The sequence below is a fragment of the Rutilus rutilus genome (genome assembly GCF_951802725.1).
Source record: "Rutilus rutilus genome assembly, chromosome: 22".
Classification (NCBI taxonomy): Eukaryota; Metazoa; Chordata; class Actinopteri; order Cypriniformes; family Leuciscidae; genus Rutilus; species Rutilus rutilus.
Window position 1 is genome coordinate 26,174,568 of NC_140227.1, and position 27,783 is coordinate 26,202,350.

General features: G+C 37.7%; 2 protein-coding genes across 2 annotated transcripts in view; both read left to right on the plus strand.

Moving 5' to 3' along the window:
* The window catches only part of gnai2a (guanine nucleotide binding protein (G protein), alpha inhibiting activity polypeptide 2a), a 72,349-nt gene extending 53,352 nt beyond the window's left edge, over window positions 1-18,997 (plus strand). The window contains exons 2-9 of the mRNA XM_084395324.1: window positions 1,564-1,606; window positions 2,991-3,132; window positions 9,074-9,234; window positions 14,187-14,315; window positions 15,609-15,738; window positions 16,402-16,555; window positions 17,678-17,895; window positions 17,981-18,997. Coding sequence (XP_084251450.1) covers window positions 1,564-1,606; window positions 2,991-3,132; window positions 9,074-9,234; window positions 14,187-14,315; window positions 15,609-15,738; window positions 16,402-16,555; window positions 17,678-17,868 — 950 coding nt within the window. The 3' untranslated portion in view covers window positions 17,869-17,895; window positions 17,981-18,997. The remainder of the gene's footprint in view (window positions 1-1,563; window positions 1,607-2,990; window positions 3,133-9,073; window positions 9,235-14,186; window positions 14,316-15,608; window positions 15,739-16,401; window positions 16,556-17,677; window positions 17,896-17,980) is intronic.
* A 5,147-nt stretch (window positions 18,998-24,144) lies between these two features.
* inka1a (inka box actin regulator 1a) lies at window positions 24,145-27,304 on the plus strand. Its single transcript, XM_084395615.1, has 3 exons — window positions 24,145-24,807; window positions 24,993-25,044; window positions 26,279-27,304. Exons 2-3 carry the CDS (start codon window positions 25,042-25,044, stop codon window positions 27,200-27,202), a joined length of 927 nt encoding a protein of 308 aa, XP_084251741.1. The 5' UTR covers window positions 24,145-24,807; window positions 24,993-25,041; the 3' UTR covers window positions 27,203-27,304.
* The last annotated feature ends 479 nt before the right edge of the window (window positions 27,305-27,783 follow it).

Genomic DNA, 27,783 nt, shown 5'->3' on the forward strand with positions numbered 1-27,783 from the left:
TTGGCAGGTGTGCTAACACCAGGATTTTGAACTCTGTATCTTTTGAGATCCTACAACACACTAGTGATGAGTCACGATTTTCGAATATTCGATTATGAATGTCATATATAGCAAGGGGACATTTTAATTGTTTATTAATAAACTAGCTTTTTTTTGTGCCATGTTGGACTCGGATGCAAAGAATTTGACGATGCTGACTCGCCATCTTCGCAGTAGTGAACGCGCCTATAGAGAGAAATGCACATTTCATTCGGATTACGTAAGCAGAGAGTAGTCTGTTTATTTTCGTTTTGAATTGTTTTGTTTAAAAGTAGGCCTAGAGATTTCAAGCTTTCTGCATATTTCTACGCTGAGTTTCGGTTCATTCATGAGACGAGCTCCAGTTCACGTGCAGTGCAAGTTATCGCGCCGGCGCCTCCATGTCCTGATTATAGTGTCTGCTATATTTGCTTCTTATTTATTAAATCCAGGCAATTGTTTGATGAAACATTGATTAAAATTAAGATACAATCTATACAAAACAAAATTCACTTTAAAGAAAGGTTTTCTACAAAACAAAATTAAATGAAGTGGTCGAAATCATGTCTGACCCACTCCATCCAGATACATCGCTTATCTTATGATCCTATCTCTCATGCTGTTCACTTTTCATATAATCAACATAGATGAAATAAAAAAAACGAACATTTATATTATTTAAACATGAATATGATACTAAATGTTTTTTTAATGGATACAACACGTAGGCTACAGAGAAATTTAATGTTGGAGCGGGATTTGAGCGAACACCGTTTTACTGGTGAGCATGTGGGGGAGGGGTGCGATTTTCGAATAATTCCCAGCGATCTTCGAATATTATTTTTGCTTGAAATGCCCATCCCTACCACTCACACTCATCTCTTTATTATCTTCTGATACTTTTTCATTGGAGTTTGAGGGCAGCATTTCATGGTTTCCGCTCAGTTTAGAGCGTAAGCTGGGTTTAGAGTTGTGTAAGAGGGTCTCAGACTGACTGCCGGGGGCAGCGCTCTATCTCGGAGCTGCATGTCATGTGACACAAACATGTTTCCCTGAGCGCAAATGTGCCAGTCTGCATCTGATGCATGTTTGTTTTTGAGATGTTAATAGGTGCTTGTCGGAGCTTTTTGATTCTTGCGTATGGCCGTTATGTTTTGTGTGTTTATTTAATGTTCAAATGAGGGAGTTAGATGCCAAATGAGTAGCATGCCCCCACAGGCCTGTGGAAATTACATTGATAAGACCTCGTTTCCTGTTTGTGAAGCACTCAGACATCTCCATTAAAGGCCAAACTTGATAAACACCAGGTCTGGCAGAGAATGGAATGCTGAAGATCGACAGCTAAGTCAGCAAGACTTGAGTTACTGAAAGTATAGGCTGCACACACACACACACACACACACACACTGCAGGTTGGGCATTAGCACTAAGACTCTGACTAGACGGAGGAAAAAACTTTGACTGTGTGCTTGCTTTCCTGTCTGAAGATGAAATGGGTGCATGAGTGTGTTTTTTAACCCCGTTTGTTTTGTGTTTCTGTCACAGGTGCTGGAGAATCGGGGAAGAGCACCATCGTAAAACAGATGAAGTGAGTGAATCGACAATTTTCTCTCCACTCGCTTTCAGACAGTTGTTAATGCTGGTGTGGATGATATGAGAGGGAGCAGCTGCAACTCTACAATTAGAAAATGTTGAAAAAGAAAATAACTCAAATACGCACACACGTTCGTTCACATGGCACATTGGGATTTTTCTTTTGCCCCTGATAAATGAACTCAAAGTGCACATACTCATACACAAACCCCTGAGCTCCAAGTCTAGTTTAGAATCATTCATTTCATTTTCACAGCTTCAGTGAATCAGTTCTAAGGCCGCTAGCTAGTCAATTGAATAGAATAGAAAAGAAATTCAACATACATCACCAGAGAGAACTCTGTTGTTTAACTGAAGGATTGAGTTGTGACATTTTGATGTTTTTTATTAAATGCAGGCATGGATGAATCACTAACAATAAGATCAATAACATGACTTTTGAGAATATATGGGGTGAATTTCTTTTTCATGCCGACTTTAATTAGTGCAAGTTGTTCAGCAAGTTTATTTAACCATAACAGAAAAGCAATAATGGAGGACAGTTTACATAAATTCTTGCTCTAGCACCCCTTGTGACAATAATAATACATGAAACCGTGTTTGCCTTGTTGGCGTACTTGAGAAGAGTGTTTTCAGGTCTTACAGATAGATGGTATGTCTCAAAACCGAGCAAGCTGCCTACCTAGATATAATTTTTTAACATAAGGATTGTTGCAACCATAACACTAAAGGCTAAAAATGCTGTTAACTTGCATGTCATCTTAGCTCGCGCTCCCATAAACAGCTGTGGATGTGGGAGTGTGCGTGTAGTCAGGCCCCTGGAAGCAGATAATACTGTTTATCTGACCTTGACCTCTGCTGCTCTTCTTGCGCCTCTGTTTCCCAAAGTAGTTTTACACTCTAATCACTACACACAAATGTTTACTACTCCATCTCATTACTGAATGCACCCCGACACGCACGCACTCATAATAGCAACATTTATTCTGTTATAATAGAATTACATTATTAAAAAATTACTCTAGAACCTAGTTGTGCTTAGTTATACCCGAGAGAATCCCCTCAGGTGATTTGTATGCCATCTGTATGCCAAGAGTGACAGAGTGAACTGACTCGCTTGCATCTCCATAAGCCAGAGCATTAGCTTAATATCTTTGTGTAAACCATGATACATTTTTTTCAGAATTATTTTATAAATAGAAAGTTCAAAAGACCAGCATTTATTTTGAATAGTTTTTTTTTGTAACACATTTTTATTGTCACTTTTTATAAATTGAATGTGTTCATTATATATAATGTATAACGTCACAGCAAAACAATGATAGCTAAATATCCTGTACAACACTGATCGATTGATCGTCTGGGTGTCCGTTTTGCAGGATTATCCATGAGGATGGCTACTCGGAGGAAGAGTGCAAGCAGTATCGAGCGGTGGTCTACAGTAACACCATCCAGTCCATCATGGCCATCATTAAAGCCATGAGCAACCTCAAGATTGAATATGACGACAGTGGCAGAGCGGTGAGTACACACAGCATTACCTCAGCAAATAAATCACACACACACCCTGAGATAGATCTGAGCCTGTGTGGAACACTGTACAGAGGCCCACCAGCCTCAGATGATCATTTTGTAACATCCTTTCTGAATAAAAGTATTAACTTCTTTAAAAATATATATATTTTAACGGTATTGTACGAGCCTGAGAATTTTCAAATGCAACTTGATTTTTTTTTATTATTTTTTTTATGATGAAACTTGTGCACTGTGACCTGCAAAAATTGCATAAAGCTAGGCAATCAGATTACAAATAGTGATTCCAGCCACCTCTTGTTTTCCTCGTTGTGTGAAATCCATTAGATACTCACATGAACAGTCCACTGGCCACATGAGAGTAAGACAAAGAAAACTAAAGCTTATTCTTACTGTTCTGTTGTTCTGTGTCCTGTAAAAGACAACAGATCAAACATCGCACAATAAATCTTTTATTCTGCTAAGCACCGATTCTCAAAACTTGCAAAGTGTAAAGGAAAAAAAGAGAATGAGCAAGTGAGAGTGTTACAGTAGCTTGCTATCTAGGATGTCTAGAGAACAGCCTGAAGGCAGCAGTATGTTCAGTGCATCTGATCCACCTGAGGCTTTGGAGAAACACTGATCTCTATCAGCACAGATTTATCCTCACTATATTTTAGAATCACTGATAGTCTAGATTTACGGTCATTCACTGAATCTACAGGGTTAACTGTCTGAATGTAAGGAAGTAGGATGCAGGAGTCTCGAGACGTGTTTTTAAAAGTCGAACTTCTTTTAACTCGTCACAGCATCTTAAAAAAGCAGCACTCATGATGCAGAAAATGAAGTGAGGAATATGGCTTCTTAAAAACAATACAGATTCTTTCTTTTTTTTTGTCGCAGCAGTGTGTAGTTTAATTAGACGGGTGAAGGGAGAGATGGATTGTGTTTCCGCTCTGGGATTAGAGCTGTAAAGTGCTGTGAGAGAAGCTAACAACATCTCTCCATCACGTTTAATTAGTAAGAGAGGGAGATCTGTTGGAGACATTCCTCAAGTGTGAATCTTTCCCTTTCTTGTTTATGGTGTATTTGAGGGATGTGCTAAACTATGTATTTTCAAGTCGATAAGTCAGTGGGTTGTCTGAACGACTAGTTGATTAGCCTGTTAAGGAAACCCTGTAAACTAGTTCAAGAGTCTTGTCCACCAGACAGAGATCAGATGCATTTCTGTGTGATTCATCAGGGGTGGTTGAGGGCTGGATTGGGAGAAACATCATCTTGTGGAGGCTAAATATAAAAAAAATTGTTAAACTTTGGTCTATATCATACTTGCAAACTAGTTGCTTTTCGGCAAAATTCGCCGTTTTGATCTAAATATGTCATTTGTGTAAATTGTGTTGATCCAAAGAGAGGGGGGGGCTAATTTCCCGTAGACTGGAGTGAGACCCTAGACTTCTCTCGAGCTATCGCCATCTTTTTTGGCGCTCTTTATAATGTGGCGTGAAAGATTGCATGGAGCGCAGTTAGGGCTGGGCGATATGGACCAAAAGTCATATCGCGATATATTTAGGCTGAATATCGATATACGATATATATCCCGATATTTTTTCCGCAAAGTAAGAGCATGTTCAGTCAAAGCCAAATATGACGTCACAAGTAGTTTTATTGAAACCAGCTATTTCAGTGAACAGTTGCAAAATGAAATGAATAAATAATAAACAGGTTTCTTCACCTAAGTTAGGGCTGCACGATTATGACAAAAATCATAATTGGCGATTATTCCCTTCAAATTGTAATTACGATTTATTAATTATGATTATCAAAGTTTACATTGAATATATACATATATATATATATATATGTAAACAAATTTTGTGTAAACATGTTATATAATTTGCCTATATATATACATTGATACATACATATACACATATATATATATAACATAAATTGTAAGAATATGACTAATAGCCTAGTAAAGACTAGTAGGCTACTAATAAATAAACATTAGGCCTATGCTAAAGTTATTAAATAGCAGTCCCAAACTAGTTTTTGTTAATACAATGTTGGTATGAGCCACTACAGTCATTTAAAAATATAAAAAAATAACATTTAGGCATAAAATAGCATTTTGGGGTTAATATGGAAACGACAGTTACCATGGTGAATACACAATATTAACAATAACTGTTAATGAAACATGGAAACTGCTCCTGGTGAATCGAATGAAAATCATACCTGCATTACTTTTATTTCGTGTAATTTACAACGTAACGGCGTTGCATGCTCGTAGTTTCTTTTGCACTTGATACAGTGCGGCGTGAGGCGATACAGCGCGCGCCGCTGCATTTGCGCGTGCAATTGAAGAGTGTGCGCTACGAGAACGGCTGACAGGACAAGAAAGTCAGTTTTTCTGAGGTGAAAAACTTTATCTCAGCGTACACTTATGTCACTGCCTGGTAGTTCCTATTGTGCTGGGTTTTCTGAAGTAGTCATGATTCGCCTCTCATAACATAACATGCTCTAAACACGCACGCAGAGTGGAAAATGAGGCGCGGGGAGCAAGGATCACAGCGCAAATTTGAACTATATCGATATACGCGATATGGTCTAATTCCATATCGCATTTCAAAAATATATCGATATATTTTTTATATCGATATATCGCCCAGCCCTAAGCGCAGTTGAACCAATCATTTCTTCCGCTTTACTACTAGTTACAGCACGAACTAAAGATGAATGAACATCAGAAGGTATGTTAAAAAAAGATACAGTACAACTGAACTTACCGTAATCTCATGTAGTCGCTCAATCACTGTTCCAACTTAAAAAAAAGCCATCAATAAACAGCTTGTAAACAATGTCACATAACATCACATTTACCTCATGAAAGCCAATTAATGTCCAAGAACTCATTAGTCAGCTAGAAAAGCTAGAAGACCTTGTCTAGCTTATTCAGGTGTGTTTGACTTGTAGTGGCCCTCCAGGACCGGATATGAGGAACCTTGGTTTACAGCATTAATTGAGAGAGACATTTTTTCTTACAGTAAATTTTCAATGTACTGTACCTGATAGGCCCCAAATAAATCAATATATAGAATTGAATCTAATCAGAATCGAATCCAATTGCTAGCTTGTGAAACCAAATTGAATCGAATTGTGAAATTTGTCAATAGCCAGCCCTAGTAAATGTTTTTCTTTACTTGAAGCAAATGTTGTCTTTTCCCGTTATTTTCTTGTCAGAGTGCACTAGAATGCTTTGTTTACATTTCTTCTGGGTGAGGATGCCCCCAGGCCCTGTTTACACCTGGTATTAAAATGCTTTTTTGGTCGATCGGATCTCAAGTTGACGAGGCAGACATTTAATCCATCTCTTTTGTCCACTTTCAACCACTTCTGTCCTGACTTCTTCGAGGGGAGGGTCTCTGGGCGGATAAATCTTTGGGGTTTTTTCAGATGTTTCGATCTAATGGACAAACTAACAGTTCTCTGTAGCAATTTTGGTACCATAGCAAAAATCTCTTTATTTAACCATGTCAAAAAAAATTTAAGGAGTTAATGATTAATGCTAGTAATATTTATAAGTAAATAATACATTAAAACATTAGCATTGTAGCCTAGCTATTAGTCTCCATGAATAACTGCACAGATATCTTTTGACGTATATATATTTTTTGTCCCAGTGTTTTCCGTGTCTCAAAGCAGTTCAGTTAACAGTAAAAGCTGCTCCACATGAACTCATCTTTGCATCCGCTTTGAGTTTGGGTCGCTCATAATGAGCATTTGGGAAAGCAACATGTGCCAACCATCTTCCTGAACTTGTAATAAGAAGCACTTATAAACTGACTGTTTGCTTCCTTCGGTTCTCTGCCAAAATAATTGATGAAATATGGTTTGAAAATAAAGAATTTAAAGAGTCATAAATATATGTATTTATAATTTTACAGTTTTACTGTAATATAAAAATATTATTTATTGCAATTTAAATCTGTTTTTATCAGAAAAAAATCATTTTCCCTGAATCGTGCAGCCCTGCTGTTTATAGATTTGAGTGATTTCTGACAGGTATTAGAGATCCAATGTATTCCAAAAAAACAAGATAACAATCTAAATACTCTAGTAGACCTTACAAATCACCGTCTTGATCCATCCCTATGTTTGATTTGACTCTGTTACTACTTAACTTTAAAAACACAGAGAATGCAGAGCTGTGCGTAAGACAGGAAGTGAAACGTTGGCCAGTGTACCTTTTAAACCATGAGTGAGTGCATGTGTTAACCATATGTCACAGTTTGAGCAGTGTGCTTTAGACACGTGGAAAACAGCATCCCTTGGGGCTGATCGCTGTAACTCCTCATTTTTTTCTCTCTCTCTTTTGCTCTCTTCTCTTGAGGCTGTAAATCTTTTAAAAGGCCTGTAACCATTCTGTCCTCTCTCTGTTCATATCTATTGGCTTTTTTCCCCACCACCTAGTAAAAGAACTTATAGTATTCCTGTTGTGAAATAGATATTCAAGCATTCCTTGAATTTACAAGCTACTTAACTTCTGAATTGTGAAACACTGCGCTTTTTCACCTTTACAATGTCTGTAATCTACAGTAGCACACAGTTTAAGAATTCATCACGTTCCCTAGAAGTGTAGGGTCGGTCGTGTCACACGTCTCTCAGCCCATCACTTCTGCTCATGGCTCCCATATTCCGCCCCAGGGCTGACTTCCAGTGACCTAGTTCATCTCTATGATGGGAGGGGTTTTGGCAAGAGACAGATATGTAGGTAGACGGTTATTTTTGTAGTTCTGAGAGAACCGTTGAGGGAAAACGTGTGGGAGACAGACAGGAAGGCAGGCAGGCTGCAAAGACACTCGTCAAATGGATCGAGACTCAGACATGATAGTAGAATCTAGAGGTAAGAGTTAGTCAGGAAACTGGTTCATAGGCTCCTTCTCTCAGGGGATGCATAGCTCACATTTGTACAATGCACTTTTGACCTGCCTGGCAAATAAATCTTTAAATCATCAAGTAACCCCCCCCCCCCCCCCCCCCCCCCAAAGCACATATACACACATGCACACACGGCAAAAACGTCTCTCCTTCCAGAATGCCACCATGCAACTGGTCTGTCCTCATGATAATGGTTGTCTAGGAAAAGCAAATATCCAATATGATTTTTTTACCAAAATCACTTTTTTATCGTAAGCACAGTCTTAAATGTGTTAAAAAGTGTTAAATGAACATAAAGAGTTGTGAAAAAATAGAAACCGTCAGATCCGCGTCATGTGCGTCAGGTCTTAAAGTGACAACAGCCTAGTAAACCTGCTGCTGTCATTAATGTAAATCAAAGAACAAAAGACAAAGAAAAATCCTTAACCTTTACCTTTTTAAACCTACCTGATAATCTTAAAGCACTGTTAACAAGGTTACATGGGTAAAAAAAAAAGAAAACATTAACTTTGTTGTGCATTTTTTTGCAGGGCAGGTAAAAATGAACCGGCCTGACTGGACTAGTTGAAAAAACCCTTAGCGATGAGCCCTTACATATTAAAGGCATCGCATTTATTTCAATGAGTTAATGTGAAGATTGTTTTAAGTTCACTTAAAAATAGTTTGTTATATATTTTATAAAGCCTATTAAATGTTAAAGTTAATACCTTTCAATTATACTGTAATGTTGAATGGCTATAATTAATGGCTAAAATTGAGCAAAAAAAGTCCATGTAATCGAGACATCATTATCACTACAGGTATCAGTGATACTGGACTGCATTTATAGTGCTTTGTTAAAATATGCCATTTAAACAAATATTTAAAATATACCTTTGTTGTTTCTACATTACTTTGGAGATTCAGTGTGAAAGTATTATATAGTGTGTAATGTGTGAGCTAGTTTATGTATATTGGTGTGTTAATGTGCATTAGTTTTAAGGCAGATTTTTATTTGTTTGTTTTATAGGATGATGCCCGTCAGTTGTTTGCCCTGTCCGGGGCGGCGGAGGAACAGGGCATTCTGCCTGACGACTTGGCAAATGTCATCACCAGACTGTGGGCTGATGGAGGGGTACAGAGCTGCTTCACCCGCGCCAGAGAGTACCAGCTCAACGACTCCGCTGCATAGTGAGTTCTCTCTCCGTTATTGGTCACAAAAGATATTGACCTATGGCCATTCGTCAATGGCAAATTCATGGCAAACAAATATCATAGCACATAATGCTCAGCCTGTCAGATGATAAATATGCATTTACAGATGGAACAGGGTGGTGCACTATAGTGTGGGTAAGTTTTATATAGACACCAAAACCACTCTGCTATTGGTCAAAATTAATATGTGTTTTTTTTATTTTTTTATGAACAGCTAAACTAAAACTGACACCTACCCAAGAGTCTCTTTAAATTCAAAATGGATAGAAAGATGAAATTGTGTGATGAGAGCGGGTAGGATCAGATCGATACGTGCAGAAAGCGAGCAGAAACTCTGGCATTAACAGTTAACGGTCCGTTGAGAAACCAATTGATGTTAAATGGAGGGTTGGCCTGGGTCAGGATTTCCAAGAATTTTCCCATGCTTGATACACTCAGAATCAATCGGGGTAGGCGGAGCGTTCCCTCACTGGGGGCTCACAGTCGATTTGGCCTTGAATTAGAAAATGAATCATGATGTCATTTGTTGGTGGGAAAAAAGAGTGCGGAAGGATAAGTTCTAATCTTAGTTTTCATAATATTTAGTTGTGTTTGCTAGGTTCAGCAGATGTTTATGTGAGAGGTTTTACAGCCTGTGTGTGGGTGGGTGGAGAGAAGTGTGGTTTTACAGGGGCAGCCACTCCTTCCCCACCCTCAGAACAGAGGCTAAAATGTCTGTCAAAAAGAAAACCTCCTTTTAGAGAGATGCAGTATATAGAAATCATAATTAGCTTATGTTAAAAGCAATAGATAAAAATAGAAACCCTCCACATACACACTAGCATTCAAAGGTTTGGAATCAGTACTTTTAGCAAGGATGCATTAAATTGATCAAAAGTGACAGTAAAGACTTGTGAAAAATGTAATGGTCTATTCATAAAAGAATACAGATTATTTATTTATTTATTTTTATCAGTTGTCACAAACTGTTTTCAACATTGATGAGATATTAAATATACACACAATTAGAGTTTTGGCATTATGTATAGAAAATCTGTCATTATTGCTAAATGAACCGTGACTTCTCATTTTATGTGAGAAGAAAGAGATTGCAGAGTGACATGAGACAATTGGATGACACTGGGCGATGGCTCAGGATCGGAATTCAAATTTATCCCAAAAGTGTCTAATTGAGTATAGGTTGGCGCTTTGTGAAGACTAGTGGAGTTCATGTACGATCCATCTTTGTTAGAAACCTGCCGAAGTTAGAAAACCAATGTATGGTGTAACGTTAAGATTAACTGGAATTGGAACATATTTTTCTTCCCTGAAATCTTCCCAGCCTCTGAACCAGAGCCAGACGTCCAGCACAGCTCCTGTTCCAGTAAAAAAAAAAAAAAAACAAGACAAACTTCCTGTGCATCAAAGAAAAGACCTTTTTTTTGTCTGTTTGCACAGATCTTGCCATACACACTTACTGCGTTCAGATTCAGAATAACAGTACCAGTAGTGCCTACATCAGTAAATAGCATGCACTGAATCCCATCAGATGTTTTATACTGGTGTATTATTTTGAACAGCCACTGTATAAAGTGCCTAGCGTTGGTGTATTGTTCTCATTAGCTCCACAGCTACAGTGTCAGACTGCACTCTTGGCTTTGATAAACTCTAGCTGCGTTTATCAGAGACATGACTTTAATTCCCCGAACCTTAAATGATAGCATGTGGTCATTAATCTCTCTCCACACACAGTCAGCACACCCCTTTGTCCTGCACCCTACAGGCCAGATCTTTCATTGCATAAATCACAGCACACCATGTACTTAAGTGTGAATAATAGAATAAATAAGTCTTCAAGAGAGCCCTCCTTCAAAACAAAGCTCACTCAAGCCGAAATGTGAAACTAAATGTTTTTTAAATGTCTTTTTTTCTGTTTTTTTTTGGGGGGGGGGGGGGGGGGGGGGGGTTGATTTAGGTAAGAACTACAAAGGCAGCTCTAAGCCATGCTTTGTGAAGAGGGATTATCAGCACTTTTCAATTTGATTTAGGTTGTGCTTGATTGTTTTAATGCCTGAGGATTCCAGTGGAGTGCGAGTGTCTGCGGGGATCCACACAATATTGAGATACCGCTCTCAGGACTGATAAATGTTTAACATTGCTATATCGAACAGCCTCCACCAATCCTGTTTACACCTGGTATTAAAATGCATTTTGATCGATCGGTCAATGCTGCTCTCCGTATGTTTTTCCATCATCTCCAGGTGCATTCATATGTTAATAGCGCGAGCTTATTTTGTGCATTAGATCGAAAGATCTGAAAAAACGCATACATATACATAGACCCTCGAAGAAATCAGGACAGAAGTGGTTGAATGGATTAAAACACCAGGTGTAAACGGGTATTTGTCTCCCTCGTCTACTTGTTATCCGATCGACCATAACGCATCTTAATACCAGGTGTAAACGGGGCCTAAGAAAGAAAGAAAACAACTTGGAGGAACTTATGCTGTGTTGGTCTTTTGTGATCTTGAAAACTTGAATTCTTGGTTCGTCTTGGAAACAAGTGGGATTGTACGGCATTAGGTGGAGCAATAACATTCAGTGTTTCTGGCAGGAGTTCTTGCCTACGCAGCTTATCCAAGCTGTGTTACTGTGAGTCTTTATCAGCCTTTGATTGGCAGCTGAATGAAGATCTGCATTGTCACTCTCGCAGCCTCCGAGACTTAGGCGGTTCGTCTGCTCTCTGTGAGCAATCGTCTAATCAGATTTCCAAACAGTGTTTTGCGTAAGAACATCTACAAGGCCTTTTCAAACCAATGCTGAAACTGTGAGACAGAAGTGTACAATACTTTGCATCATATAAACCTAAAAAATATTTTGACTTGTGTATATTTAGAGAGAATATTTAGTATTTTATGGCAGAGGTTTTCAGAGTAAAGTTGGGTGCTTGGGTGTCTGGAAAATTTCAGAGAGTAAAAAGATTTTTGTGCAGTCAAAGTTAACTAGTTAACTTCAGGTGTAAAATATTCTTAAGGAATAATTTACGACAGGCCGTTGAATAATTCGAAAAATAATGCACACCAGAAGTGGTAATGCATCCACAACGCGAAGCGAAGTCCCAAGACTCCGTTGCTAATTCAAAAACGTAATTTTAGAGCTAGTAACTGAGGCCTCAGCCAGTGATAGACTAATGCAGTTAGAGTTAGAGAGAGACGTGTGAATTAACTGAACGAGTCTGTTCGTCTCTCAACAGCGTTCAGCAGCAGTGTCTCTACTAATAGCGAAACTGTAAGTTTATCTGCTCCAAGAACAGCACTGTTATGTCCTCAGTAGTGAGAGATGTCATGTAGCTTTTAGGTTGCTAAATATTTTACTGATAAAATCGTCGCGCTGGTAACACTTTTCTGTGCGAGTGTGTGTCCATACTGTATGTGTGTGCGTTTGAGTGGAGAGCGGGAGAGAGAGAGTATGTGCATTCCATACATAATGAAATGTAAATTTTGTGGCAAAAACATTGAAATGATTTGTCATTTTTATCCTATTTTTTACTATATTTGCTTGGTCAGTGTGGGCTTTGGTTCTTTTGCTGTTGTAGGCTGTAGGGAACTTTGAAATAACTGAAATCATTTGGCGAAGTGATGTGGAACTTTAATGCGGTCAAGACCTGCCTGGAACTACTTTAGCCGTGCGTTTCCCTGAAATAAATAATTGCATAGCTCAGAACATTAGTCAACCAATTCAAGCATTCAGCAGCCCTGTAGTATAACACTATATATATGTGTCTGTTACACACACACACACACACACACACACACACACACACACACACACACACACACACACATATATATACCACCTGTTTTAAAATAAGTCTCTTCTGCTCACCAAGGCTTCATTTATTTGTTCCAAAATACAGCAAAAACAGTAATATTGTGAAATATGTTTACAATTTAAAATAACTGTTTTCTATTTTAATATATTTTAAAATGCAATTTATCCTGTGATGCAAAGCTGAATTTTCAGCATCAATACTCCAGTCTTCAGTGTCACATGATCCTTCAGAAATCATTCTAATATGCTGATTTGCTGCTCAAGAAACATTTATTATTATTATCAATGGTGAAAACTGTTGTGTACCATTTTTTTTACCGGATTATGTGATGAATAGAAAGTTCAAAAGAACAGCGTTTATCTGAAATAGAAAGCTTTTGTAACATCATTACTACCGTTCAAACGTTTGGGGTCAGTTTTTATTTAGAAAATTTTTATTTTGTAAAAAAATGAAAAAATAATAATAATTTTATTCAGCAAGGATGCATTCAATTGATCAAAAGTGACAGTATAGACATTTATTATGTTGCAAAAGCTTTCTATTTCAGATAAATGCTGTTCTTTTGAACTTTCTATTCATCAAAGAACCCTGAAAAAATTTTTTTACACAACTGCTTTCAACATTGATGATTAATAATAATAAATGTTTCTTGAGCAGCAAATCGGCATATCGTTAGCCTCATAGCATAATTGCCTACGTCCTATTTAAAAAAAAAAAAGACTTAGGCAATTATGCTATGAGGCTAACGATATTAGAATGATTTCTGAAGGATCATGTGACACTGAAGACAGTAATGATGCTCAAAATTCAGCTTTGATCACAGGAATAAATTACATTTTAAAATATATTCAAATAGAAAACAGTTATTTTAAATTGTAAAAATATTTCACAATATTACTGTTTTTGCTGTATTTTGGATCAAATAAATTGAGCCTTGGTGAGCAGAAGAGACTTCTTTATAACATAATAAAAAAATCTTACCGTTATAATAATTTTGGCCACCACTCTATATAGTAATTTTATACAGTAGTGAACATTGAAAGGGTCTAGTTAGAAGGAAATGCTATTATTTAAAAAAGCTAAGTGTTACATGTACCATCCTGTGTGTGTTTTGCAGTTATCTGAATGACATGGAGAGGATAGCCAAAGCAGACTACATCCCAACCCAGCAGGACGTGCTGAGGACCAGAGTGAAGACCACTGGCATCGTAGAGACACATTTCACCTTCAAAGACCTACACTTCAAGTGAGAAACCTCTACGCACATTGATGTCTCTTTCGCTCTGATTTTAACAGATTTTTCACACTCTCTAGCAGCCACGCTAACGTGTGTTCACACACATTCGCACTTCAAACAACTCATCTGCCATATCGGAACAGCCTCCACTATTTCCGTTAGCTAGCAACACCCTCTTTAACCCTCAATGGCATCAAGGAATTAATTCCATGCCATCCATGTGTTCTGGCCTGAGGTTTTGGGATTAATTTCTCTTAAAACTGTTGAGGGCGTTTGGTTTTAGGAGTTTATGGGATTTAGCATGGCTGGGATGATTCTCTTTGAATGAGTCGGCTTTAATCTACAGAAGAAATGTCAGCCCGACCTTTAGAAAGATCAAACACAAGCCAGCTGTCCAAGATGGTCTATTACTTTATTTAATGACTTGTAAATCATATTATGTATCGTGTGTAAAAAAAAAAAAAAATGCCACACAAGAGGGAGGATGATTATGGAATTTCCTAGAAATGCCAATGACGTATTTTCCAGGTCCACATGGTTAAAGAGACAAATGTGTGACTGACAGAAATAAATGACTCCTGCAACTGACTGGAAGTCCCAGCTCTTCCATCCTCCCTCCCGGTCTCATCCATTCTGCTTTCAACCCCTCCATTACCATAGAAACAAAGCCCAGACTCAAATGTCAACAAATGCCAGTGACACATGTGAACCGTCCGGACCTAAAGAAGAGGAAAGGACATGATAAATCTCTCTAAGGGCATCAGAACACTGAGTCAGCAACCTCAATATTCTGCTGACAAAACATTGAAAATTTCCCACAAATTTCCAGTAGACAAAAACAAGCTCTGGGAACATATGGTTTGTGGAAACTAGATGTGACCTACAATGAGGAAATATTGTCATCATTTACTTGCCCTCGGGTCATTTCTATTTTGTCAAACAGGACAAAACAACATCATAAAACATAATAAGAACAGTCCATACCACGTGTACCTTATTTCAAGTCTATTAAGCCAGTACAATAACTAATGCTATTGGTTAAGACATGGTTAGAGGAGCTTTATGGTATGTTTTGATTGTTTATGAATTTCATTCAGAAAATGATGACAAAACTATTCCTTTAGGACAGTATGACATATTGAACAGGCCATTACATCTCTATTACTTTTGCGTCAAATTAAATAATCTGTCTGCTTATTTGGATGATTGTATGTTCTGTCTTGCTCTGTTGGTTGTTCAGGGCATTTTTGTCATTGATTACTGCTGGCCATTTACGTGTGTCTCCTCTCTCTCTCTCCATAGGATGTTTGATGTCGGCGGCCAGCGTTCAGAGAGAAAGAAGTGGATCCACTGTTTCGAAGGTGTGACGGCCATTATCTTCTGTGTGGCCATGAGTGCGTACGACCTGGTGCTGGCTGAGGATGAAGAAATGGTGAGATCCTCTTAGCTTTTACCCCAGATCAGTTTATAATTCATGAAAATATTAAGAATCAAAGAGGCTGCACTTTTCTGCACAATTTGTTTTGTTAGTCAAGGTTTAATTTAGTTCTACGTGACCATGTTTCACCCTCTGTATTGTTAGAATTAAATACGCTGCTTTTCTACCGCACCTTTAAGACTTATTCATGTATGATACGGCATAGACTGCCGTTCAAAAGTTTGGGTTTGGTAAGAATTTTTTAATCAAGAGTCAAAACAGTAATATTGAAAAATATTATTCCTGATCGCAAAACATTACTCCAGTCGTCAGTGTCACATCCTTCAGAAATCATTCTGATATGCTGGTTTGCTTCTCAAGAAACATTTCTTATTATTATCAATGTTGAAAACTGCTTAGTATTTTTGTGAATACATTGTGTTTCATGATGCATTGATGAATAGAAAGATTAAAAGAACAGCTTTTTTTTGATTAGAATTTTGTTTACTATCACTTTTGATCAATTTAATACACAAGTACTAATTTCTTTCTTTAAAAAATAAATAAAAAAATCTCTCTGACCCATGCTTTGGAACGGTAGTGTGGCTGCAGCATATTTCAGGTTTTTATTCATCAATACCGGCCTGAATAATGAACCGGTTCTCAATTCCACCACAGAATCGAATGCACGAGAGCATGAAGCTCTTCGACAGCATCTGCAACAACAAGTGGTTCACCGAGACCTCCATCATTCTCTTCCTCAACAAGAAAGATCTGTTTGAGCAGAAGATCATACACAGCCCCTTGACCATCTGCTTCCCTGAGTATGCAGGTACTATAAAACAGCCAACTTCCCAATAAATCATCTAAATCAAGTGCACAAGTGCTCCAGAAGTGCTTTTGAGTGCTTCAGTTCAATAAAATGCAAGCTCATTGCTTTACCTATGCATTAAAGAAAACATGAAATCAATACAGGCCTTTTTAGTTTCTTAATAATTGTACCTGGTCTTTTTGTGCAATAAAAATGAAATACATTCATCATATTAAATTGTTAATATTAATTTATTATCATTTATATTCGATTATTGTAGCATTAATATCAATAATGCATATAGATAGATAGATAGATAGATAGATAGACTTTTATTGCAGACTCATGGTCCATACTTCATAAAAACAGCAGACGGCACAAAATTAAAACATCACATTAAATACATATTATAAAAAATTAAAAGATTCTATAATCATTAATAATCGATTAATAATCGGATACACAAAAAGTAGTTGCGTAGCCGTTTATGGAGGGACAGAAGCTCTCCGATTTCATCAAAAAGATTTGTGTTCAGAAGATTAACAAGTCTTACGGGTTTGGAAAGACATGAAGGTGAATAATTAATGACCAGTACTATCATTCCCTACTTTTCAGGATCCAATCAAATGCTCATAAATCTGTCCTACATTGTTTCAGACTGAATATTCGTTTCCACCCTGAAATGCATCACATTACAGAAGTTAAAATGTGTTGCTAATGCCATGTTCATGTTGTCTTTGAAGCATGCACATATTCCATGTGAAAAAAAACCAGTTTAATTCAGGCATTTCCAGTCTTTGTGAGGCTGTTCACTTCAAGTGCTCATCAAGGGGTTTATTCAAATGAGGTCCACTTTGGGTGTCCATCAATGTTGATATCCAAAAGGCCAGCAATTCATTATATCCCATGCAGTGCATGCGACATCCATCTAACACAGAGCAAGCGGCTTTATTGATATCCATCAATTGGAAGAGATCATGTGTCATTTTAATGATCAAAGTGGGAATCGTCGTGTGAACTTTTTCGATTTCACGTTGTTTTCCAATTTTGCTGGCTCCCGTCTTTCACTTATTTTCTGTGTTTCCGTCTCAATCCTTCCCTGCTGTTTTCTCATTGTGCTTTTGTATTTCCCCTCTCGACAAGGTGCCAACAACTACGACGAGGCCGCCGAGTACATCCGCACCAAGTTTGAGGACCTGAACAAGAAGAAGGAAACCAAGGAGATTTACCCTCACTTCACCTGTGCCACAGACACCAAGAACGTGCAGTTCGTTTTCGACGCTGTCACCGACGTCATCATCAAAAACAACCTGAAGGATTGTGGGCTCTTCTAGAGCACAGAAACAGGAAGGTTATTCGAGGTGAGAAGAAATCCACAAAAACCAGTGTCGTGTCTAGTTGTGCTACTTTGCTTGGCGTTCTAACTTATTTCTCTTCCTCTTTTAGATTACTTGAACAGTTTTGATGACCAGAGGAAGCAGGGGTGGAATACGTCCCGGGCATCTGCTCTGGCCAACCACGACGACTGATAGCTCAGAGGAGCACGACACAATTTCAATGATTGCCAACAACCTTAGCCTCTGTCCTCCCTCCCTCTGGACACCGTCCCATCATTGTGTTTGACATTTAATATCTGTATTAATAACTCCTTGGGCTATGACACAAATCGCCAACTGTTGTATTATCCATTGTCCATTTGTCTTGTTTATTTTCTGTCCTTTTGTTCATTTTTTTTTTTTTTTTTTTTGTTTGTTCCCCTGAGTAATAGCAGAGGAAACAAAATGTTTTATATGATACTTTCATTTAACTCTAGGGAATATGATGTGCAAATTTTATTGAACTTTTAATTGCATAATGCTTATTTTTTAAACAACCAGCAGGCATTGGATATAGAGTATGATTGAAAAAGGAAAGCGCTTTTTTTATGATGTTTACATGACGTCCTTGTTGATAGCAAATGGAAAGTTTTCCTGCATGATAGAGGATAGCAAATATATCAATACAAGTAATCAGTTCACATCAGCGTAACATTCCTTTTTAAAATTAAATTTAAAAAAATTACAAAAACAACAAAAAACTATAAAAAAAGCACAAAAAAAGCTTCACAAATGGAGAAAGAACTGCTAAAATGTAACTGATATTTAAAGTATGTACGTTAACAGTATCTAACAATCTTTTTTCTTCTTTTCTATCTTCTCATTCCTCTTTCTAGCATTCTGTTTGTGCCTTGACTTCCGTTTACAATGGACTTTATTTTCTCCCCCAGTTGTCCTACTGTACGTAAACATTTCTGCTCCAGAAATTTCACACCATGTAAGAATAAATAGTGATTAATAATGGAAATCTAATTGAAAAAGGGTAGGTTTTTGTTTGTTTTTTTGTTCCTTTTTTTTGGGTAAAGAATAAAGTTCTTTTGAAAGTCCTATAAAATGATTTAATTTAAATAAAAGTTCATTCACTAGATGAAGCTCTGCCAGCTGTGGTTTTTATTTCAAGTGTATATTTTGTGGAGGTTAATAAGTTCACTTCAGTGGCTGAATGAATAATTAATTTAATATCCAGTCGCAGTAATTAAATACACATTTAAGGACTTGCTGTAGGGCATCAACTGGGACATTTTCTAATTTTAGTATATTATGCTTTAGCTGAAATTGGCTAACCATTACCTGGAGAGGTCTGTAAGAACATTAACTAACTTAATTATTTAAGAACATTAAGATTAATTTATTTTCTAAGATCAGACAGCTGGAAGACGAGGCTCGTTGCTGAATTAAACAAGTAACTGCGTCCTGTTACTGTCGAAAGACAGAAAATCTCAAGTTAATTAATCACCGTGTTCGGTGTTTTTGCAGTTATAATTACACTAATTTGGAAACGTCTCACACACTGTAATCTAACCTGGGTCTTGAGCTTTTCCATTAAACCTCTACAAATGAATGGAAAATATGGTTTTAAGATCTTAACTGAATTAGTGTTCGGAGAGTGAAATAAAAATCGGTGACAGGCTTGAACTCGCCATTACGCCCCTTGTGTGCTGTCTTTTGACAGACTGACACTGTCATCTAGCGGCTGTTTTTTGAAATGGCACCTATATTAGCCTATTAACAATTAAATCTACATAATCTCACTTCTAATAAACAGATTTGACCCATCTTGTCGTTCTGATCTAATGCTGATGGATTCCTTCAGCGTTAGCACTGAAAAGATCACAAATAAACAAGAAAAAGTGTTGGCTAACATCAAACCTGAGAAACCCATTTCTCAAATGAATTTCCAGCTCACCTGCCATTCAATAGAACTTAAGTGAAATCTTATGTTCGACACAACTGTGAACGACACTTGTAACTTATATTAAAAGTAAAACTAGCGTAACGTCACTAAGTAAAAAAAAAAAAAAAAACTTACATAATTTCCAAAATAAAATGTTCAGTGGTTCAGTACATTATTTTCCTTACAAAAAGTAAAGCTGGTTCACATAGAAAGCGTTTTTATGCGTTCCAATGCGAGTAATAATTTTTTTTTAGTATTATTATTTTTTGTGTATATGAGCGACACCGATGCTGACGGTTGCGACTTGCTCTTTCAGCTCCACGCGCGTGCGCGCCGCATTCGCGTCATTTTATTTATTTTATGTAAAAATTGCGCGACATATTATTTTTAAGTGTGTGTGAACTGGTGGCTGATGTAGAAATACTAATGTTAAGAAGCCTATAGTATTTTGACAGAAACTGTAATTACAATAAATGTTTGTACGGAACATAATGTTTTTTTAATAATGTTTATGTATGTAGGCCATATGGTAGGCCTACTGCTTTTAATTTAAAAAATGTTTTTATATAATCTTGAATCGCTACACAGCCAGGTGTTGTCGCGTTGTATGAGTACAGCCATGTGACCCGACAGTGTGAGCAGCAGCAGAGCTCCTGTGATGGAAAACAACCACAAACCAGGGCTGTGAATCCCAGAACTCACTCAACACGCTCTTGTCTGAGAATACAGACACAAACAGGTACATGCATCTGTAGGAGTAGTGAGTGTCTATTATTAGAAAGAAAAAAACTCATCTGTAGGCTGAAAGGAAATGCTCACTGTGGTGGTGGTGGTGGTTGTACTTGCAGTGGTGACAATGGTACAACAGTAATGAAGGTGACCATTTCAGTGCTGTATTTCCCATCAGGCACCTGAATGGTGACCTCAAACATGGTGTCATCAGACACATTCTGGCATGTAGGAGATTTTTTTGATCCACAATGGCACCTTTAACAACATAAACACGGTGCTGTTGTTGAGTGTGATCATTTAGGCCTATGCATAATGGTGGATAGTTGATGTTCAGCTTTGACTGTTGAATTCATAGTAATGATTGTGATTGTGCAGCAGAGGGTGACAATGGGAACTCCAGCCGCCAGGGTGGAGAAGATAATGGATTTGTATGAGAGTGGGTCACAGACTGGAGAGTTATCATTTACATTCTGCACTAAAAGAGAAAGAGAATAATGTGAACGTCTGCATCACTTCACTTTTCTGAAAAGATAGTGGCTCTCAACTGGTTGGTCGTGACAATGCTACTACAGTAAATGCAATGCAATATCCTGCAGCAAAAAAAAGCATTAACATTTAAAACAAAATATGTTCTTCTTTCAAACGCGTATTATGCCACAAGTTCCTCTGTCACTGAACAATATGGCTAATACATAGGCAAGTGTGTGTTTTTGTATTCAGTATTCAGCTGGTAAATCACACTTTTGCTGTGATTGTCCAGTTCTGTAGCCAAATACAGCTGTCCAACAGATTGAAAAAAAGCTGGACTGATGCAGCTGGACAATGTGATTATTGTGGAGGGTAATTGAAATAATCATTTAAAATTACATTTTGAGTATAATGGACCATTTATGAGCATTTAAGTAGGGATGATCCATATGATCTCACCTCCGACTTGATCAATGGTGAAACCCGAGTCTCCTCCTGAGATGGCCAGTCGGAGGGAGTTAAAGGGCCAGTCTCCATCGACTGCATTCATCACTAATGCGACTGGCGTCTTCAGGGACGGGCAGCACCAACGGACCAGCAATCTGAGGGTCAAACTCATTTACTGGAGTGACTGTGATCAGGATCTGGATTTCGGCCGGAGAGAAAATGGGACTGGAATCACTTTTGACTGCAGTTCATACAGATTTGAAATGCATTTTAGTTCATATGACCGTCTAACTTACTGGGTGAATTCAAAATGTCAATTATTTTGTTTGTTTGTCAGGGAATTTATTCCCAGAGCGGGTGGCACTTAATTACAATGTATTTATATTAATTTGGTGTCATATTTGTACATCTTAGATACATAGATATTTAGTTAATTTCAACTGATGTATTCTTGTTATCAGATCTGATGTTATTGATTGACAATATTAATTATATTTCCTGGTACATATTGCTTATTGACTCCCGAGAGACCAATATGAGCTTCTAACGATGAGAAATAAAATAAAAATGCTGTAAAAATGAAAATTATTTATGAGCTTTGTGACTTTTTAGAGCAATGGCTACCATCAACTGTTTGATTACCAACATTGTTCAAAATATCGTCTTTTGTATTCAACAGAAGAAATAAACTCAAACAGGTTTAGAACAACATGAGGGTGAGTAAATGATGACAACATTTTCATTTTTGGATGAACTATCCCTTTAACATCAGAAGATTTTATGCATATATTCTGGTTGCTAAAGTCTATCAGATCTGTACCAGAATAAGTCAGCATACTGTCTTACCAAACACTTAATAGCCACAATGTGTATATATTAAAAATGCACTGCTGAATTATTAGATTTTGATACCTTACTGTCAGATTACTATATTCAATACAGTAAAAATGCTGAATATATTCATTTGCTTATGTTCAGATGATCTGGATGGTGAAGATGTCGGTGGGATTGATGACGGGATCCTCAAACACAGCAGCTGATGGTGTGACAGAGGATCTGAAACTCCAGCAGGACGGCTCTGAGAACAGTGCTCTCCAACACATCCACCCAGGTGAACGCAAGCCTTGAACAGATCACAGATCAGTCATTAAACCTATCATAGCCGCTTCTTCTTGCAAAACGACTCAATGAGGTCATCGAAGTGATTGTAAAAGTATAAGTATAGGTTTACATGTGGATGTACTGTCCCTGCAGTACATGCTTCATGCTTTGAGTTTTTAAATGAATGCACATTTTTGTACCTGGATTTACAGCTGTGGTAACGGTTGTACTGGGAGTTGTTGTAGCTCTCACTGAGAGTAGAACAAATTTATAAAAAGAAAATTGTACAATCTGGAAGCATGTGCATTTTGTTTCACTGTTAAAAAGAAGTTAGCACTTAGCCACTTAGCATACATAAAGTAACACAAAATATAGAATCATTTCTAGAACTTTATTGGGATTCTGTAATATTATAGGCCTATAATAATATTAAATCCACAATACATTAATATAAGTCCATAATATAGAAAAAACCTAAAGAAAGTAATTAAATAAATAAACTTAATTGTTCTATTTCCAGTAGTGGTTTGGGCAGCTTTTAAAATGTAATTTTGACTATTAGAAAATCTTAAATCACACCAACACATCAAATTATTAAACATTGCACTATACATGTAAATATGTATACCACCAAATATTGCTGGTATTATTTAATTAATGGTACACTGATAGAACTTACCTGTATTCAGGGAATTCTGCGACAGGACACAACATTTGCTGTCCATATTTTTCTGTTCAGAAAGTGCAGGTAAAGTTTAGATTAACTTCTCTCTTTATGCACTTGGAGATTGGTAAATGTTATTTTTAACACTCCCTTGGTTGCTTGGAAGTTACTAACTTAAAATTAGTTTAAGGGTAAAGCTAAACTTTGTCCTTATTTTTTATATAGATGGAAAGCAAACTGATTGTAGACCTGTAGGTTACTGTTGTTATGAACACTAACTTTAAGCAGCACGTGTTGGGTTGTTTCTGTTCGGTGAAGGCAAATGAAGAAACAAATCTTGAAGACATGCCCAGGTTCCTGATCTGACATATAGTAAACTTGTGCATTTAAGTTTAACGCTTCAGGAAGATCACTTTAACAACCAGGATGAAGTGGCCATTTATAACACAATGGGTGGATTCACAGGTTTAGGCAGTTGTTCACACTTTTTCCTATATGTAAACTGGATTGCCACATTTCAGCTTTGCATCACAAAAGGATCAACATTATTGTAAAGCCATGTTTTTGTGTGCAAGCCTAATCATCATCCAAACACTTCAAATCTAGCCTAATGTGTCTCAGATGAGGATGGGAGAAAAATAAAGAATGGAATGGGAAGATTCTACTCTAATTACAATAAACACCTTGACAGTGGCATCAACCCCATGTGGCTTTGTGGGAATTTAGTTGAGTAAATAATATTTTCGCAGAGCTAGGCTAAGTTTATTTTCTGAAAATGCAAAAAAAAGATTAAAAAAGAAAGAAAGAATCGGGCGATGCTGCGTTTTCTCCGACCGCCAGAGAGCGCTGCTCAACATGCCGTGAATGTCGTATGGACAGACATTCACACATTACACATTACAAACATGTCAGTTATGCTGATAACAGCAGGGTAAGTGGATTTGAGATCTGCGTCTCAGCAGTACATCTTTAACATATTTAAAGGTGCGAAAGTAGGATTCTCAAATGAGCAACTTTGGGCGAAGACATTTTGTCTCCTGGCAGCCTAAGTTTGTTCGTAAATTAAAGCTGACGACGGTTTTCTTATGATTCAACATTGCTGCTAAAAGATAAATATTTTAAGCTTAAATGTGTCTTTTATGTTAAAATGAACAAGGTATTTATTAACAAATTGTATTGTGCACCCATCAACAGCACGACATTTTAAGTTTGCCACTTCAACAATGCTTGTTTCCTTGCCTTTCGTACCAAGAATAGCAGTAAAGTGAAAGTACGTAAAATAAATATCTTACGTGCTTATTTTTAAATGAAACAATTTTTTTTTGGCATCATTGAATATTCTCATAATTTGAGCGAGGGTGGAAACGAGCGCTCAGATTTCAGGCGAGCTCTGATTGGTTCCAGCTGCGATAATTTGATTGGGTTGCTCCGCGATGCTTCGCTGTGATTGGCTGAGACGCGCATGCTAGAATGACACAGACGCACATTATATGAGCTTGTCTGCAGTGGGGGGCTCATGATCTGGAGTTTGAGTCACAACAGCCACATCTGCACTGCCTGGATTGTACTGATTTTGTGCTTCACAACAAATGTAAGTGCAAGACTTAGTTCCACATTTGATCAGCTTCATGCATGATTTTTTTTTTACCTGATAAAAGTTACTTATGTTTTCCTAATTATTAAAATGCAAAATCATATTTATTGCTTTATTTAACTTTTTTGCTTTATTTTACCTTTGCAAAGCATAATGTTTCATAAAACATTTTTCTATTTCAGGAGTATTTAAAGTTACTGGATTTTTGATTGTCATCATTCCACCAGAAACATGGTAAGCATGCCTCTAAATCATCACCTCTCCACACTTGTTGGACTTTGTCTTGTTAATTACAATAGATTGTTTACTCTGTAGAACTACACTGATTGGTCATCACTTTACATTATGTGCAGCAAAGGATTAGTTATTGTGAAGTAATGTCCGTTGATGAAATTTTAGCATATGGAATGACATCTGGACCACATGCCAATCTGTGCATATAAACAATGCCAGTCACTCGACCCCGTCTGCATGCTATTATTTCTGCGTTCACGTGGTATCCACACTCAGTGTTTCTGAGCTTTTTTGTCAATTTAGATACAGATTTCAGCAAATATGTTAAAAAAACAAGATCTGCATCTGCCCAAAAAGCCAGAAAAGTTTCCCAAAGAGGGAAGATGTTGGTGTTGGCACTCACAGTTTGGAAAAATACTCATGCATTGAAGTATTTCAGACAGATGAAACAGAATTAGGCACTTGCATTATTGTGCTGGTTTTGTTTGTGATGTGTTATTAGAAATTAATATGCATTTGGGTGAATGCAACTACATCAAACATGGCAGTAGTAGCATTTATCGGTTAAGTTAGGAACTGGGATTTGTTGTCAATAGAGAACCTTTTGAGACTGTTAATCTCAGACTTACAGTATGTGGTCATTTTCCATATTTTATTTTACTGTCTATGAATAAATGGTGTAGCTTCACTCTTGAAAGCTAGTAGTTTGTATTGAAATTGCAATTTACTCATTTCATCCATTTCAAATGAGGAAGCTATTGCTCTTCCATTTCTTGATTATGATTTGTGTGTATGTTTGTGTGCATGTTTCTGATAGCATGGATGGAAGGTGTGGTAATTACTCTTTTGAAAAGATATATTTCAGGTGTGGCTAGTAACAGGTTTATTCTAACTGATTGGTAGTAGTCATCCATTCATTTTGATAGCTGGGCGTGAGTGTGTCCACACCATGTGCATTCATCGGTTGTTCAGGTTCCCTCTATCTAGAATAGAGTGGTTTTTCAGCTCCTCCAGATAAATAGAGCCGTGCCCTCTAACAATGCAGGTCCAAGCCTGTTTAAGGAGCATGATAAGTCAATCAGAGGAAAACAAAACCAAAAGGAGGGTGACCCAAATTTAATTTAGTGGTGGTTATCTTCTAATTATAGCTTGGGCTTTATTAAAATAGAAGTATGTTCATGCATTTAAAAAAAAATGGCACTGTTTCTTACTGTTTCTTTCTGTCTCTTTGCAGTTGTGTCTACAGGAATCTAGCGACTGTCTGCGGGAACAGATGCGTTATATGATGCGATCCCTGCAGGATCTAAAGCATTTGCGGCGGAGCTGCGCAGCGCCCCCTGTCGGACCTCCAGTGAGGCTGCGTGCTTGCAAGCAGCTGATAGCCCAACGAGAACGGCGAGCGCGCTTGAGGATCAGCGATGCCAGCGAGGCGAGCAGTTACGACTCTGCCTGCTGTCTGTCCAGCTCTCTGGAGGAGGAGGACACCGCCGGCGACCCATCGGCTGTTAGCTCACCGAGCAGCGAGCGGAGTCTGGAGTTTGATTCGGGTTACTCTGAGGCCTCCTGGCAGGATGAAGGAGTGGTGTTACGGCGCGCCAAAAACATCCGCGTATCTTCGTCTGCGTGTCTTCGCACCAACCAGGCGGCCAACTCCAGAGTACGTCCAAAGTCAACTTCCGATGCTTGCTTGGAAAGTTGGACGGCGTTCGAGACCGCAAGTGACCCGGATGACTGGACTACGTCACTACTCACCCGCGGGCGTAACCGGCAGCCGCTAGTGCTGGGAGACAACAGCTTCGCTGATCTCATTCAGAACTGGATGGACTTACCGGAATGTCCGGAACAGACGGAACAAAAGCACAGTTCTGGACGCGGTTTCGCTAAAGACTTCATGGTAAATGTCAAACGGAGGATAGCCGGGATTTCGCGGAGTGCTGACGGGCGAAGGAAGTCGTCAGATGGTACAAAGCTGAGCAAATCAATTGTGGCTCCCAAACGACTTTCTTGCCAAGTTGACGTACAACACAAAATGCCATTCTTCTATAAATCTCACACAGGTCTGAACGAACTGGACACAGATTTCTTCAAGTTTACAGCACTCATGAAATCTGGAAGCAGAATGCCCATTGTCTGTAATGACATTATTGGGTACATATGACTACAGAACTGGACAATATCTACAGGAGAGACTAATTATTATTTTTTTATAATAAGCTTTCGAAATGCTATGTAAAATGCACAAAAATAAAAAAAATTACAAAGTCAAACTGGTCATTGCATTGCTCCTGGTGGCGGCCTCAATGAGCTCGATGAATGAAAGGAAATTCATGCAGCTAACAGGATTTTCTGTTCGCTCAGCCTGTCATTATCGCAAAAAAACAAACAAACAAGAAACAGACAGGGTCCAGACATGAAGACAAGGGGGCCTATTTTACCCTGAAGGGGTTTATTTTGTGATAATGACCGGATGTGATAACCGGTGATAATGTACATTATCAAGTTTATACCTGTATTTACACACACAAACAGTACAACGTTTTTTTTTTTTTAAAAGAAATAAATACTTATATTCAGCAAGGACACATTACATTAATCAAAAGTGACAGTAAAGACATTTATAAAGTTAGAAAAGATTTCTATTTCAATTAAATGCTGTTCTTTTAAACTTTCTATTCATCAAATAATCTTAGTTACTTATTTAATCTTATGCAAAAATGTAAACAGCCCAACTGTTTTCAT